The sequence below is a fragment of the Dioscorea cayenensis genome, chromosome 17 (genome assembly GCF_009730915.1).
Source record: "Dioscorea cayenensis subsp. rotundata cultivar TDr96_F1 chromosome 17, TDr96_F1_v2_PseudoChromosome.rev07_lg8_w22 25.fasta, whole genome shotgun sequence".
In the NCBI taxonomy this organism is placed as follows: Eukaryota; Viridiplantae; Streptophyta; class Magnoliopsida; order Dioscoreales; family Dioscoreaceae; genus Dioscorea; species Dioscorea cayenensis.
The window spans coordinates 18,538,514-18,553,702 of record NC_052487.1 but is presented as its reverse complement, the minus strand read 5'-3'; the positions used below and the strand labels follow the sequence as shown (position 1 = coordinate 18,553,702).

Below are 15,189 nucleotides of genomic sequence, written 5' to 3'. Positions count from 1 at the left end.
GACAACTAAACAGGTTATAATAAGAGATTCTTTAATCATTCTAATAGCAATGAACATCATGAATCAGCATACAACAAGATGCAGAAAAGGAGGAAAGCAAATGATCATGTTGAAAGTCACAATAGGATCTGACAAATCAAGCAGGGCATGAGTTTCCAATCATACAGAGGGTGGTAGGAACTTCAAGCAATTCTAGTTATCAACCTGGTCATCCTGTAGCCAGCTAAAGAAAAAAAAACAACTTGCAGAGGGGAATTGTCACCATGAAAATCTGCATCAAAATAGCATCCATGGCTTTGAGATTATGGGTTTGATGAGAAATTTTGTTGTCTGATCTTTAGGTATTTCAAGATGCTTTTTTCATTAGCAAGATAAAATAACTACTTATGCTCTCACTGCATTGATGAATGACTCTAAAATAAAGCAGCTCTTGAGTGAAATTGAGAGAACATGATCCAGTCCCCAATTTTGGTCAATCTGAATGAACATGCTGAATCTAGCAACGGACTCAAGACAAAGGTGTCAGTGGTCTTTATTATTTCAAATCAAGTGCTTGCATTGGCAATACCTTAATAAAGCAAAAGACTTTATGAACAATTGAAGAAGATCATTTCTATGACCTACAGCAATGAGAAAATAATAAACAGAGTTTACAATATCCAAGAGAATGTCAATCCACAAATCAACTTCTGCAAGATTTGACAAGCTTAACCCTTTAACATGAAGTTGAGAATATTTGACAAGATGAGAAATATACATACACTAATTATAACCAAAACAATGTCAGAATAAAATTCTGAATGAAACATAAATCCATCAAGCATCACCACATTAATATGAAATATTATTGGAAGGGTACAGGACAGTAGAAAACTTGATTACCTGATCAATACAGCTTGCGGTTATGAATGCTGTAAAGTTTCAGAAGTAGTTAAGAACTAACTCTTCAAGTCAATGGCCATTCTCATCTGACCAGAATTAGGGCATGGCCCGTCATGAACAGAAAATCAGATTTCAGGATTTTTAATACAATCTAAAACCTGTAAACTTCTGCTGCTTTCTTCTGAGAAACTGAAAACCTACTAGAACTTGTCCCAGCAGCAAAAGGCATGGTGGCATGAACAGGTATAGATTTGTCTTGATTCACACCCTGGCTTGGTTTTAGTGTATGCTTAGCACCTGCACTCAGTTTCAAAGGTCCTGCCCTTCCTATGCCATCAGTTTTAGATTTCACTGCAGACGTAGATATGTTTTCACTATTACCAATAACCAGTTCTTGCAAGCCCATGTCATTTCGCTTATTCCCATAAGGTTGAAATTCTGATGGTCCTGAATTGACTTCTGGATGTCCATGGAACTGCTCCCTCACTCTTGAGCAAGTTGGGGCTTTTGAGGCTGCATGAACCATTAGATTGGGTTTCTTCATTGGTTTCACTAAGCCATCATCTTTGGCAGCAGGCCTTTTTCTCGATCTGCTAGCATGATCCAGTTCTTTGAAATATGAAATTTTGGATTTTGTCACATCCCTATCCTTGATCTTGTTTCTGCAAGAATTACTGCCACCAGTATTGTATTTGTTCACCGCAAACTCTGAAATAAGTGAAGGGTGAAGAAGGGAGGCTGGATTAGGGGAATTGCATGTTTGGGAAATATTGGTGCCATAGACATGAAACGAAATATTTGAGGGGCATGGAGAAGAGAGTGGGAAGGAACAATTCCCGGGTAGGATGCATGTATGGTGGGGCAGAGGAATCGATTCAGAATAAGAACAGGTGGATTTTGGGTACTTTGTTTGCTGTGTAGCCTTCAGTAACCACGGAGGGAGGTTTGATGAAGAATGAGCCATAGATGATTGTGTGAAATTGCAATAACCTTGATTCATATAGGGTGGTCGGGAGGTCGATGCCGTACTATAAGAGATGCTTTGGCTATGTTTGCAATGGGTAGAGCTCAGGAGCATGTGATGACAAGCATTTTGAGGATGGGATGATGCTGATGGTGCATGATGGCCTGCTTTCAATGATTCAGTTCCTGGGTTATAATTCACCAAGGACCTGGATGTCTTGTTCAACGGTTCCTGGAAGGGAACTGCTAGGCTGAAATGGTCCATTCTAGGATCATGTTTCCCAATGTCTGATGAAAGCCCATTCCTTGACATAAACTGTGGATGACAATCCAAATTCATATGGACAGACCTATGGTTGAATGGTGATACTTGGAAAAGGCTTGATGGGACTTCCTGAGGATGCTGAAGGTTTTCTTTCAATGTGCCAGATGATGAATGAGCAAGCCACTCATGTTGGGGCCACCTCTTTGTGTTGGTTATATCGGATTCTCTGAGAGTAGAATATTCAGTTATTATTTCTTTATCTGTCCAAACCTTTCCATCATCAAAACCCTCACATTCTCGGGTACTTTTACCAACTGTAACATTCTTTCCCATCAACCGCATTGTTGGTTGAATAGAAGGCTGGAACCTGTTCTCCAAATTGGCTTCTGCTCGAGGTCTTTTCATATCAACACAATTATGAGTTTGGCTATGCTCCTTGCAGCCATTACAAAAACCTCTAGATGCAGTAGTTCCATGATAGAAAAAATTGTCCCTCAGTGGTTCATGGTTAGGCATTTTTGAACTTTCAGAACCTGACATAGCAGTAAAACTTGATCCAGATCTAGCTAATTGATGAGCACAATCATGTGGTCCTGGAAGCCACTGATCCTTTTCATACATGGAAATACTAGGAAACCTATCTTTCACTTGCAAATGATCCATACTATAATTATGCTCAAAAAGTTGAGGACCAGAAAAATTTGGGAAGGAACTCGGCGAGGACCGCTGTTTGTTTGAGACATCACCAAAACCAAATTTATGGCCTGAATGCAAATGAATAAACTCCCCATGTGAATTAAGGGGCAAGCCAATGAAATCATTATCTATGCACCTCTCTCTGCAGAAAGAAGCAGGATTTGATGTGATTCTTGATTCACCAATCCCTTTTGATCCCGTTGTAAAGCAGATTCTACCCATCATATCGTCTGCAGACTGAAGGCATCTGTGTTGGAATTCTGGAATTTGATTATACATGATGACATTAGGATCAGAAACAGAATGTAACTGCCTTCCATTTGCTTCCATATTCATTGTCAAACAAGATGCTGACTGGTGTGAAGTTGGATTTCTTACTATGGTCATTGCACTCATGGCATCAATATGGGAGACAGAATCTTGAATTGGAGCTGGCAAGGTCATCCTAGCTTCAGTGGAATTTTCTATTACATGACTTTCAGCATTAGAAGATGATCCCTCGGGCAGTGGAATCTGAACAGTAGTGTTACCCGAGTGACTCACCAAGATGGTAGAGATAGCAGGGTTAGAAGTCGGGATTGTTTCATTTAAGTCCACAGGTTCAGCTAATGAGAATTTCTCTGTATCTGAACAATTCTTGGTGCCAGAATCAGGTGAAGTAATGGGAAGATGATCATGACTTCTCAACTTTTCTGATTCAGGTAATGGCTCAATTGTCCTCTCCGCAGAAACAGTATTAATGTCCTCACCACTAGCAGATGGGTTGCTTTTGTTTGCTTTGTTCATAGCTGATGATGCAGCCAATACATCTGAAAATATTCTGCAAAGGTTTTGTAATTGAGGCAACTCCATAAGTGAACAGCCTTTGTTATGACCTAATATGTCATCCTTGCCAGAAAAACTAACATGCTTAGCTGAACCACGGCAATTCCTCACCAGACCACTGCCATCCACATCTTTCATACTAGACTTCTTAACAGAAGAGTTTTTTGTTCGATTCTTGAGAATGCTATGAACAGGAAGAACTTGCCCCACATCCTTCTGGTCCTTGCAGATCAAATTTGAAGTTCGGAAATGTTTGAAACTCTGTTTCTTGGCAAAACTTTTCACTGTCGAGGGCCTCTTCTTTGTGCCTTCGACAGGATATTTAAGAGCCCTTCCTATCCGCTTTATGTGCACTGAATCTTGTAATACTTTAGAAACATTTACCATAGATTGCGCTTTGGATTCTTGTACCTTTTCCTGGAAAGAGGAATGAAAACGTTTATCATACTATCTGAGGCGTGTAATTTTTTGCAACATAAAGTTTTGTTTCGCAGGGAGTGCAGGATATAGGGGAAAAAAAAAAAGGTGAAAAGACACATAGAGCGTGACGCTCAGTACACAACACAGCTTGGATCCTCTACTGCAGAAGGAAGCTTGCATATTTCTTCATAGTCCTTTTATGCCATGAAAACAATGCAAGAGCTATTTACCATGATTAATTTATACAATCACTCCTAAGTTATCAAGAGCCTACATTTGTCTAGTGTATGTGTGCAGGGGTAAGGGATATAGTGTATTGCCTGCAAAAAGTACAAAACATAGACATTATAGTCAAAGAAATTTCACAAAACAAAGTTTACTGCTAAACCGCAAAAAGTTGTTTGACATTGACTCAACAAAACATTCGCCATGGTTGCATGACTAGGATAATCTATCAAACAGACATCAAGCCAATCTTTCTCAAGGGATCCTCTAAGGAAAAATGAAATAATGGAGCAACCATAAAAGTTCATGGCAAAAGAATAAGACAAATTCAGCATACTCTAGAAACTTGTACAGACCAAAAGCAACCTCTCTGTGCCAGGTGCAGTAGGGTAAACAGGAAATTCACCAAGGACCAAGGACCAAGGAAACACATATATTCCAATTCTTTCTCTATAGCTGAGTAATGTTGTCTACTCATGACACAATCACCAACGGATTTAAGAATACAAGACCAATGCAAAGAAGATATTTGAAATGAGTACATTAGTCCAGACATGAAGCTTCATCAATATTGCAATAAGTTAAGATAGAAACATGGAAAGTTTCAAAATGAGACTAGCAGGCAAGTACCTACTTTCGTCGTCAAAGATAAATAAGTTAGATTAGTAGATGGCATGAAAGGAACTACAAAGTATGCATATTAAGTTCTTGCTCGGGCAACCAAAACACATCAAATAGCAATATCATAAGACAAATTTTTAAAAAATAACAGAAATAAACACATCAAATTACTGTGTATAGATTAGGAGATCACTTGTAAATATGGAATAACCAGATGTATTTGTTGGAATGAATTTTTTCTGAAAATTCATTGGAGGGCAAATGTATGAAGTTGACCAAAATTTGACTTAATTAATACTAGTCAAAATTCAAATTTTACATTTTTAATCAATTAGGTATTTATCAATATTATTTTTTTAAAAATAATTATTAAATATATTTATGCAAATAATTGAATTTTGAAAAGAAAAGGTTGGTTAGATAACTGTGGAATTTTTGGATAGGAAAAGGAGGTTTATACCGATCAATATAACACTATTCCGATCATCTTCAAAAGTTCTCTTGTGCAAATTGCAAAGTGATTTTGGGTGTCCCCAACGCCAATGTAATATAATGCCCTCCTATGCAAACTCATATTCTTGTAAATGCAAGTGAAAGAATGTGTCTTCCACTCACTAAACCCCTCAAGTTAAGGTTTTGATCAGTGTCAAATTGAGTTGTCTTCCTCAAAAAGTGACACATGCGAGCAGTCAGCTAAGCTACTCTATTAGCGACAAATCGGGCATCATCACTGCATCATATTTGATATCAACATCTCCATTCTAGCTGAATCATTGCTTTGTCCACTCTCAACGGACTCAAGCATGATTAAACAACTCTAATAAAGTTCAAGAAGTTATATCAAGCAACAAGAGTCAACATTATCAATATTGTAAAGAAAACCAGTCGCAATAAGCATATACATTGCTCTTCTTGCATATATACTTTCTAGAACACTGCTTCTTTATCAAAAATTTCTCCACCAGTATTGTTTTGGCTATTCACAATGGATGACCATTTACATATGACCTGAATGGTGAAAAGTAAATTACCAAACCCATTACTTTGAATGTTACAATGACCTATAGGGTACTCCCACACAACTCTAGTGGTCAAGGAGGACCACAAGCAAATGATCAGCAGTGAAGTCAAGGATTACTACCCAAAAGCATCAAGGCCATGAGCGGTAACTTATTAGATCTATTTTACAGGAAATGATGAGCAATGGCAAAAGTTGGCAGAAGTGGCTATCCAATGCTTTTCTTCCTCCAATGAGATAGCAAGTGGTTCAAAGTTAAAAAAAAGTTGTTCACTTTGGCTTCACAATACACTAGTATGAAGCAATTGGTTAAAAACTCCAACTGAGCCATTACTTCTGTCAACATCATAAATATGTGGTCCATGTTTTAAAAATTTTTGGGATGCTGGCACCTCTCTTGAACCCACTAGAAATCTTTAAAAAAGCTTAAACTATTTTACTTACCTACAACTGCTCAAATGCAATATTCATTGTCCAATAGATATTTGATGGATTTTTCATTTATTCTTTAAGCAAAAATAATGGTTCAAAATTAAGCAGCCCTTGCTGGTATTTTACATTCTAAGACCTCTAGCAAATTAAGCATGCAACTAAAAATCTTCGTTATGAAAAACCTAAAGCCCCGTAAAGCCCTGATAAACTTTCTGAGGCATTTTTGCAAAGATCACATATTGCTTAAATAAGCTTCAGCTATACATGAGCTTTAAGTGAAAGCAAAAAAACTAGTTACAAGTGCCTATTACCAAGATTTTAAAACACCTTCCATATATTATAAAGAAAATCCAATCAACTATTATTCCATATCCCACTTATATTCAGGATTCTGTGTACCAAATTGAAACCTTTTCACACAGATTCAAAGACGTGCACCATGTAAAACAAGAAGTGAATCTGCATAGTATCTACCAAAAATTCTAAGTTGAAACCAATGCCATAGTCACCAAATGGGCAAGTCTCAACAGCTGAAATTATTATATAGCTTTTATCCGCGGGTTTAAAGGTATTGACAGAGGATCTTTTTTGGCCCCAATCATGATAGACCTAAGACCTCACGATTGGAGCTCATGGTTATATAAGGACCTGCATCCTCTAATATAGGCCATATATTATCCAAATCTAATGAAAAGTCTTGCTTGCAGATGTCTAGTTTGATCACAACATGCACTACACTATAATTATTTACATTAGGAGCTCACTGAGACAAAGATTGTTGATCTTAAGCAAATTATTTTGCTGCTAATGGCTCATGCAAAAAAAAAAAACGTCAGTGGCATAGTTAATTGCAATCTCCTCAAAACTGATCATTCCCACCAATTACAGATCTCTAAGACAAATTAGATTCTAAAAATGTTCCATGCATTGTGGTGCAAAAAACTGCACATCCTCAAAATTTTCTTCCCATGGTAAATAATCTTAATGATGTTATATCAAGTGCTATATTCCTCTAAGAAACAGATAAAGCAATTAAATGAGAAACAAACAAAATGCAGTTGGCATGGTCATAAATATAAATAATTTCTACATACAGTAATACAATGGACAAATAGTCCAGACAAGGGAACTAGACTCAAAAAGGAACTAGGGAACTCCCACAAGCAACCCCGTCTGTTGACAAGTAATCAAGCTACTCCCCCCAAATGTCCTATACTATTGTGCCAAACTTTCCAAAACTTCAAGGGTCACTTTGAATCTTTAAGGCTAAATCCAAAAAGCAATGGAGGAGTCAACCTTGGACGCCATAAAGTTACCAGCATCGATCAGTCATTGCAGTTCTAATCAATGAGGTATATTCAAGTTTTGGAAGGAAGAGAATTATTAACCATGCATTGCCAAAAACAAACTCAGTTCAATGTAACAATTAACCAAAACCAGGAAATACACAAGCTGTTGGAAGCTCTCTTGGATGGGAGCAATCAAATTATAGGGATTAAATCCAGTTGAAAACATAAGATAAGTGATCAAAAAGACATGAAATATAGCTACAGGTTTTAAATAAGCAACTACAGGTCCATAAAATAATGACTGGAACTTCTCCTAAACCTCTCAACAATGACTCAAACTTCTCTTAATCCTTTCAACAATACTGTTAACAAATGAACGTATAAAGCCTTATGCTTGGCACCTTTTCTTTTGTTGCCAAAGCTTCAGTTTTCATAGTGCCTACCACAGCCTTCATATTCTACCATAAACAAAGTGTTGCAAAAGAACCGACCGTTCAACAAGGGAACTCATGCAACCTCCACCAAAACAACCCTTGTCATACATAAAATATCACAAACCCCACACACCAAAACAAGCACATGGAGGCCTCTGATCACTTCTAGACCACATCCACCTTCAAAACAAGGTTGTTATCAGGTGAATATCCTACCCCATTGTCCTACAGTTTCAGATATAATCACAACAAACCCAATGTTAGCACTAGTATGTATAGATTTCCAACACCCAATCACTCAGAAAGAATCCACATTCTATCCAGTAATCATGCCTAAAATACATAAAATACATACGTACAGTCCATTTCACCGAAAGCAAAATTCTCAGTGGTGACAAAGCCGTACCACAGACTGTGGGATTCAATAATGCAATGATGCAGCTCAGTGCGATAATGAGATCATAGATGCCAAACCAAAAGAAATAGATACTCAAAACATGGAGAGAGAACCCGATACTAAAAATAAAAATAAAAAAAGCCATTGAACAATCGATCAAATACCTTTCTAGAAACACAAATCGCAACCTTGAGCTGTTTCTTCTTCTTCTTCTTCTTCCTCTTCTTCATCATCATCAACATCTTCTTCTTTTTACTCTTATTCTTCATCATCCTCTCCAAAACCTCAGCAACCAAACCATCAGTCTCCAAATCCATCTCTTCAGCATCAAGCCCATGACCCTCTCCTCCTTCTTCATCCTCACCATCAGTTCCCTCATCCACAGTCTCGATCGGGGGCACTGCAGCAAAGAGCTCCACAATAGACCTCTTCTTCGGAGCCCGCTGCTTACCCCGCCCACGTTTCTCATCCTCCACCCCCAATACCACCGCCTCATTCCCATCCCCATCCTTCTTCTCCTCATCATCCTTCACAACCCCCAACTCATCCAACCACCACCTAAACCTCCTAACCTCCATCCCCGGCAACCTCCCATCCTCTCCACCCTCATCAAAAGGCCAACACTTCCCAAACTCCACACTCCTCATCTTCCCCACATACTCCCTATACCCAAAACCAAAAATCAAACAATCAAAACTAGATCCATCAATCCCAAACCCAACAAAACCATTAAAAAAAAAACAATCAAAAAAACTCACCGAATCGAGAACCCCTCCATCGCCACCGCCATCCCCAAACTCCCCTCAATACCAAGAGAAAAGAAAATTATACAAAGAACAACAAAGAAGAAGAAGAAGAGAAGAAAAGAAAAGCAAAGAAAGCCCCTCACAACTGCTTTTCTTTTTTTCCCGCTCACCGTCTCGGGCATCGGCCATCACCATTTAAGACCGAAAGGGACGTCTGATAGCGACACATCTCAGACGTGGACACAGATCCAACCGTTGATAAGGATGATGGGCTCATCGATGGATGAGATGGGTGGGTACCCGAGGTCACATGGATGCCAGCACTCCACTAAAGACCTCGAAAGCGACAGGCGCTGTGTGTGTGTGGGGCCCACATGATTTTTTTTTTTTAATTATTTTTTTTTTTTTCTATGGCTCTCAAATTGGCGGGGTTTCAAAGAGAGAGATAGAGAGAGGGAGTGGGGCCCGCACTCCAGGGCAAAGCTGTCACGTCGCTAACGACACGATTCCGAAATCAAAGTAGCGGGGGTTCAGGAGAGCGAGGTGGGGCCCGGGCCTCACATGCGATCCTACGGCTGAGAGATCGGGATGGGCCCGCTTAGGTTTGATCCGGCGGTTGATGTTCTCATTTTGTTTTGGATGTTGTGAAAACCTTTTGAGTGGGACCCACGGACCCCCTACCTCACGTGACTAGCCTGTGATGTACGGTACCGAGGTTTTTTTACCTTTTTATCCTGTGGTTGTTATATATATAAGCTTTGAGTTTGGACTTTGGATGGATTTAAAATGAAATTAATGAAAAGTCCCTGAGTTGTTTTTTGATTTGACCATTATAAAAAGTTTAGGGAGTGTTCAATGAGTAAAAAAAATATATATCAGTAAGTCATTTATCTTTTTTTCTAAAGTTAATTGTAAGGTCCTTTTTTATAATAATATGTTATTTAAAGGATAACTGATATTTTGTGGTGTCCCAAATCCTCTATGTTTGGTGTATAATTTTTATAATGCAAGAGCAAATAATTTCCTAACAAATTTTTTTCATTGGGTTAAATTTGGTGTATTTGATTTGATCCATGGAATTTTTTCAAACATTATTTGAATTATATTAACATGTATAAAATTATTATTTTTATCCAATGACACCAGTTATATGCGAAAAGCATTGATTATAAAATATTCATATTTTGCAGATTGAAAACATGTTGGATACAGTAGTGATAAAACTTTTCTTGACTGTGGATGCATGTGGGCTTACAACCCACTCCTTATATTGATCAGGTGAAGATGCATGAGCCTAACTAAACACACACCCCCGATCATATATATAATTGCCTCATTTATAAAAAAAAATATTATTTTTTGAATCACCATTTGTCTAAAATTGAAAGTTGGGATGAATTGAAATGATAATCTTCGTTTACTATTAAAGAGGCATCTATTATATCTCTCTACTATATTTCTATATATCACACATTTTTATTCCCTAATGAATACCTAATTTCGCTCTCTCCAATTTAAAAGAACAGATGGTTAACTACATTCATTAACTAATAAATAAATAAATATACATAAAAAAATATATAACGAATAAGAAACTGATAGAAATAGAAAATAAACTAAAAATCACTTAGTTCACACCAGTGAGACAAAGAGAATGATCAAAATAACAAGAGTGAATAGAAAGGTTATTAGATGAGATAAATCTCTAAAATTAAAGCCCACCATCACAGCCCAGATATGATTGTCAACTTTTTGTTTTTAATGTTTTTCAACTTTTACTTTTTTTTTCTATTTACTACTTAGTAAGATTTTTGCAGCATTATAATTTTATCTCATGTTTATTGTTTATACAGATATTTTATTAAAAGGTGGCATTTAATGATATTAATCCAAATCAAACAAATAAATGCCATATACTTGGTTTGGTGATCTTGAGATGAATCAAGTACCTACATGTGTCATAGAGTTGTTCGGTGGTTTTCATGAATTAAATTACATCACATTTATATATATATATATATATATAGCATCAGCATCAAGCTTTGTAATATTTAATAGCATTGACCAAATTAAACAAAGGTTTTCTCTATTAAAACATGTCTGAATGAGATGAACTAAATAACATATAAAAAGAAATAGTTTACAGAGTAAGCATCAGATTAATTAATATGAGAGAGGGTTGATCCATCAAAGCATAAGTATGATGCAAATGAAAGAACAAAATTTAATATATATATATATATATATATGGTACAATTCAAAAAGAAAACTTAAAGTAAACTTAATTTAAATTAACCACCATACTTTCTGTACAATGTTTAAAAAGCATGAAACCAATTAATAGACTTGATTTTACAAATAAATAATCCAATAGTATAGTAGATTGGAAGAGACTCATCTCTTTCTAGTTTTTTAGAGTTATATGTCACCAACCACGATAGGAAAAAATTTATCTAAAGAAGATCAGCTTGAACTAAGTAATATACAATATAAAATATAAAAAATAGTTTGCATATAGAGTAGGTTTTGTCTTTCAACTAATCAAACTGAAATCACACTTAATTTACATCAGCCACCAAATGTGCTTAGCATTTAAAAAACCTTGAAAACAACTTTGTAAATATATAAATTGATAGTCCAATAGAAAAAGATTCATGCAGAGTTGCAATTTTAAAGCAAATAACGGCATCTTGATTTATTGACATCAAGTCTCTTGTATAAAATATTCGTGATTGTCAAAGAGGCCAGTTCGAATCTCATCTCACTTAGGGTGAAGAAATTAACATATGTATTGAGATGTTAACTTCACACCTATCATGACCCTGGCATCGTTATACATATCTCGTCAAAAAAACTTTTATTTTTAAAAATATAAATATAGGTCATGAAACAAAAAATATGTTTATGAAAAAAGGAATGATCAGAATTAATTTATTTTATATTTAAAGCAAGTTTAAAATGGTAAAATAAGTCAATCTATTTTAGTCCCTCAAATAAAACATATTCAGTTTGGACTTTTAACTATACAAATTTCTTCATTTCCAAAATGAGAGCCTAGTTCGCCTGTTATCATGTGCTTTGCATTTGGAAAAGACTAGGGTTTAAATCCCTTAACTCACAAATGTACATTTGGGTTCTCTATAGGAGGAATATCGGTTCCTCTCATTTAGGGCTGCATAGCAAAGGAATTTTCTCTAAAAGATTATTTAAGCTGTCATAAATGATAGACCTCTATATATACATGTCTTTTAACAATCTCTTAAATGGGAAGCATTTATCACCTATTCGTTAAAAAAGAAAAAAAGAAAGAAGGAAAGTTCTTCATTTTGATATGTTAATAAATTATAAATGTGATAGTCAAACTGCCACACTTATGATCATAAGTCAGTTTACATTAATTCAAAGGGTCCAAATGAACAATTCTATTTAGTTGATAGAGTAATATATATTGTTTAAGAGGTTAAAAAATACACAATAATGATTTTAAACCTAGTCCCTGTGGCTTTAAACTTAAATATAAATTAGAAAATTATTGTTAACGGAATGCGTTGGAGAAGATGGAAATTTAAGAAATGGTCACTGGTGTGTATAATGTTTGCATGTTTAAAAAACATGAAGCAAAAGAAACTTTGCCTTGGGGGACTAAACCATCCCTTGTGCTTGTCAATCCATCAATATATGGTACCAAAAAAGAAAAGGAAAGAAAAGAAAAGGTGATGTTCTAACATGACAGTCAAAGATTCACTATCCCTTCTCTTCACTTGTCTTTGATCTCTATTCTAGGTTCTTTATTGATGGTGATGATGGTGATGATGATGCATGATCATGAATAAGTGGAGTGTTTTGTCTGTGCATGGAATGATGTAGATTAGTGTGCTTAGCTTTTTAAAACACATGAGGAACACTCACATGCTTGATGAGATCTTTGATTTTGATGACGACCTAGGATGTGTGTGTTTGTATATATATATATATATATATAAATTTAATGTCATGAATATGTTGTCAATTTGATGCTTCATATTTGTCCTACACAAGTACTGGCTTCATCCAATGCCTTGTTGATCAACAATTTATATTTACATGTATACATAGATATATATATATATATGTAAATTCCTATATATAGTCCATTATTTACCTCACTTGTTGATGTCACAATTGTATTATAGATCAAAAACGGAGCTAAAATTTGATGTTCTATTATATAACTAAATATTGTGTACTTTTACTATATCCAAACAAATTGAAAATGGTTATGATTTTTTTCTCTTATTAAATTAAAATTTGATCATGAAGAGAACATGGAGAACTAGCTAGATAGCTACAACTAATATAACTAAATTGAGATTGGTGCTTTTGTAACTCCTTCAAAGATATTTATCTTAAAGCACTGAAATATATTAAGCCCATGCTTAATTTGGAATATATAACCCTCTATCTGAGGAAAAGAATGTAATGAATATGGAGGTTTCTTTAGGCCAAATTTATTGCTAATTCAGTTTAGAAACTGATTTGAAATAGAATTTATCTATTTCAAACCGTTTGTAAATTTAGAAACCGAAATGGAATCAATCCATTTCCAAACTTTTGAAACTTAAAACTTTAGAAACAATTTGAAACAAAATTATTACCGTTACAAAATTAGAAATGGATTTCAAATAGAATATTTTCTGTTTTATTTCTATTCAACCCCTATTTTTGTTTGTATTCTGTTTCTAAAGTTAATTTTTAAAAATAATATTGAAACAAATTAATTCATTTCAAATCCAATTCTAAAATTCAAGCAAAAAAAATAAAAAAAATAAAAATTATATATATCCTTATAAATTATACAAACCTGCTACATAAATTTTTTTTAAACCTAGAATACCGACAAAGAAGATAATTTCATCAATTTTTCATAAAAATAACAAATGGCTAGGCATATATGTTCAACACAAAATTCTAACAAATTAAATGACAAATACAACTGTAAGTCATGAAGATCAACATCATAATTGTTAGTAAATGGGTGCGAGTCCTATGTGGTTAGCTGCGACCTTTGAAGAATCCTTTTCTCAAAACTCATCATGATGTCCTTCATTTGATGCATCATCTCCTAACGAAATTGGTCTCTCTCCTCCCTCATTTCGAGCAAACTCTATTGAAGCTCCTTGTTGTTATTTATACTTGGCTAAGAGTCTGCTAAAGCTCCTTATTATTATCTTAGACTTGGCTAAGAGTTTGACTCAAATCTCTAATCTCAGCATGTAATCAATATAATAATGACAAAATGCAAATTTAATTAGTGTAAGTAATTAATATACTACTCGTTGTTTCTAGTATAAGTAATTAATACACAAGATAAAATAATGAAAAAAAGTACAAATTTAATTCATTTCTAGTCTATTTTTAATATAAATGGATTAAAAATAGATATTTTATAATATTTTGGTAATATATATATATATATATTAATCTGTTTCTAGTCCCTTTCTATTACAAACATATTAGAAAATAAATATTTTATAATATTTTAATAAATTATATTTTGAAATGATCATTTCTAATTTGTTTGTATTAGCAGCATATTAAAAACAACAAAGTGCTCCATTTTTAAATTAGAAAACGATTTTCATTTTGTTTCGAATCGATTGCAATTAAAAATGGAATAAATTCCGTTTTGTTTCTAAATTTGCATATTCTTTTGAAATTTCAAAGCAGTAATTAATTAGAATAATTTCAAAGTGTTTATAATGAAAGAAAGAATGATGATTTTGATTGCATGTGTATGAAGCTAACTCTTTGATGCATGTTTTCAAATTAGAAAAATCAAGAGTCTTGGTGGCACTTATGTCTCCAGAGCACTATCCCCCACATTGAGTACATGAGTACTTGATAATGGTTATCATGTTCATAACCTTGTCTTAATGGCTAATTATATATTTCATGCTATGAATTACGTGGGCCTATCTATGGTTCATGCATGGCATG

The 15,189-nt window shown here is 34.8% G+C and overlaps 1 protein-coding gene across 1 annotated transcript; it reads right to left on the bottom strand.

Annotated features, from left to right (window-relative positions):
- Positions 1–801: 801 nt before the first annotated feature.
- Positions 802–9,282, bottom strand: LOC120280471. Its single transcript, XM_039287329.1, has 3 exons — positions 9,226–9,282; positions 8,632–9,130; positions 802–4,048 (listed from the first exon to the last, which is right to left on the bottom strand). The coding sequence occupies exons 1-3, from the start codon at positions 9,255–9,257 to the stop codon at positions 1,034–1,036; spliced, it is 3,546 nt and encodes a 1,181-aa protein (XP_039143263.1). The 5' UTR covers positions 9,258–9,282; the 3' UTR covers positions 802–1,033.
- Positions 9,283–15,189: the final 5,907 nt, after the last annotated feature.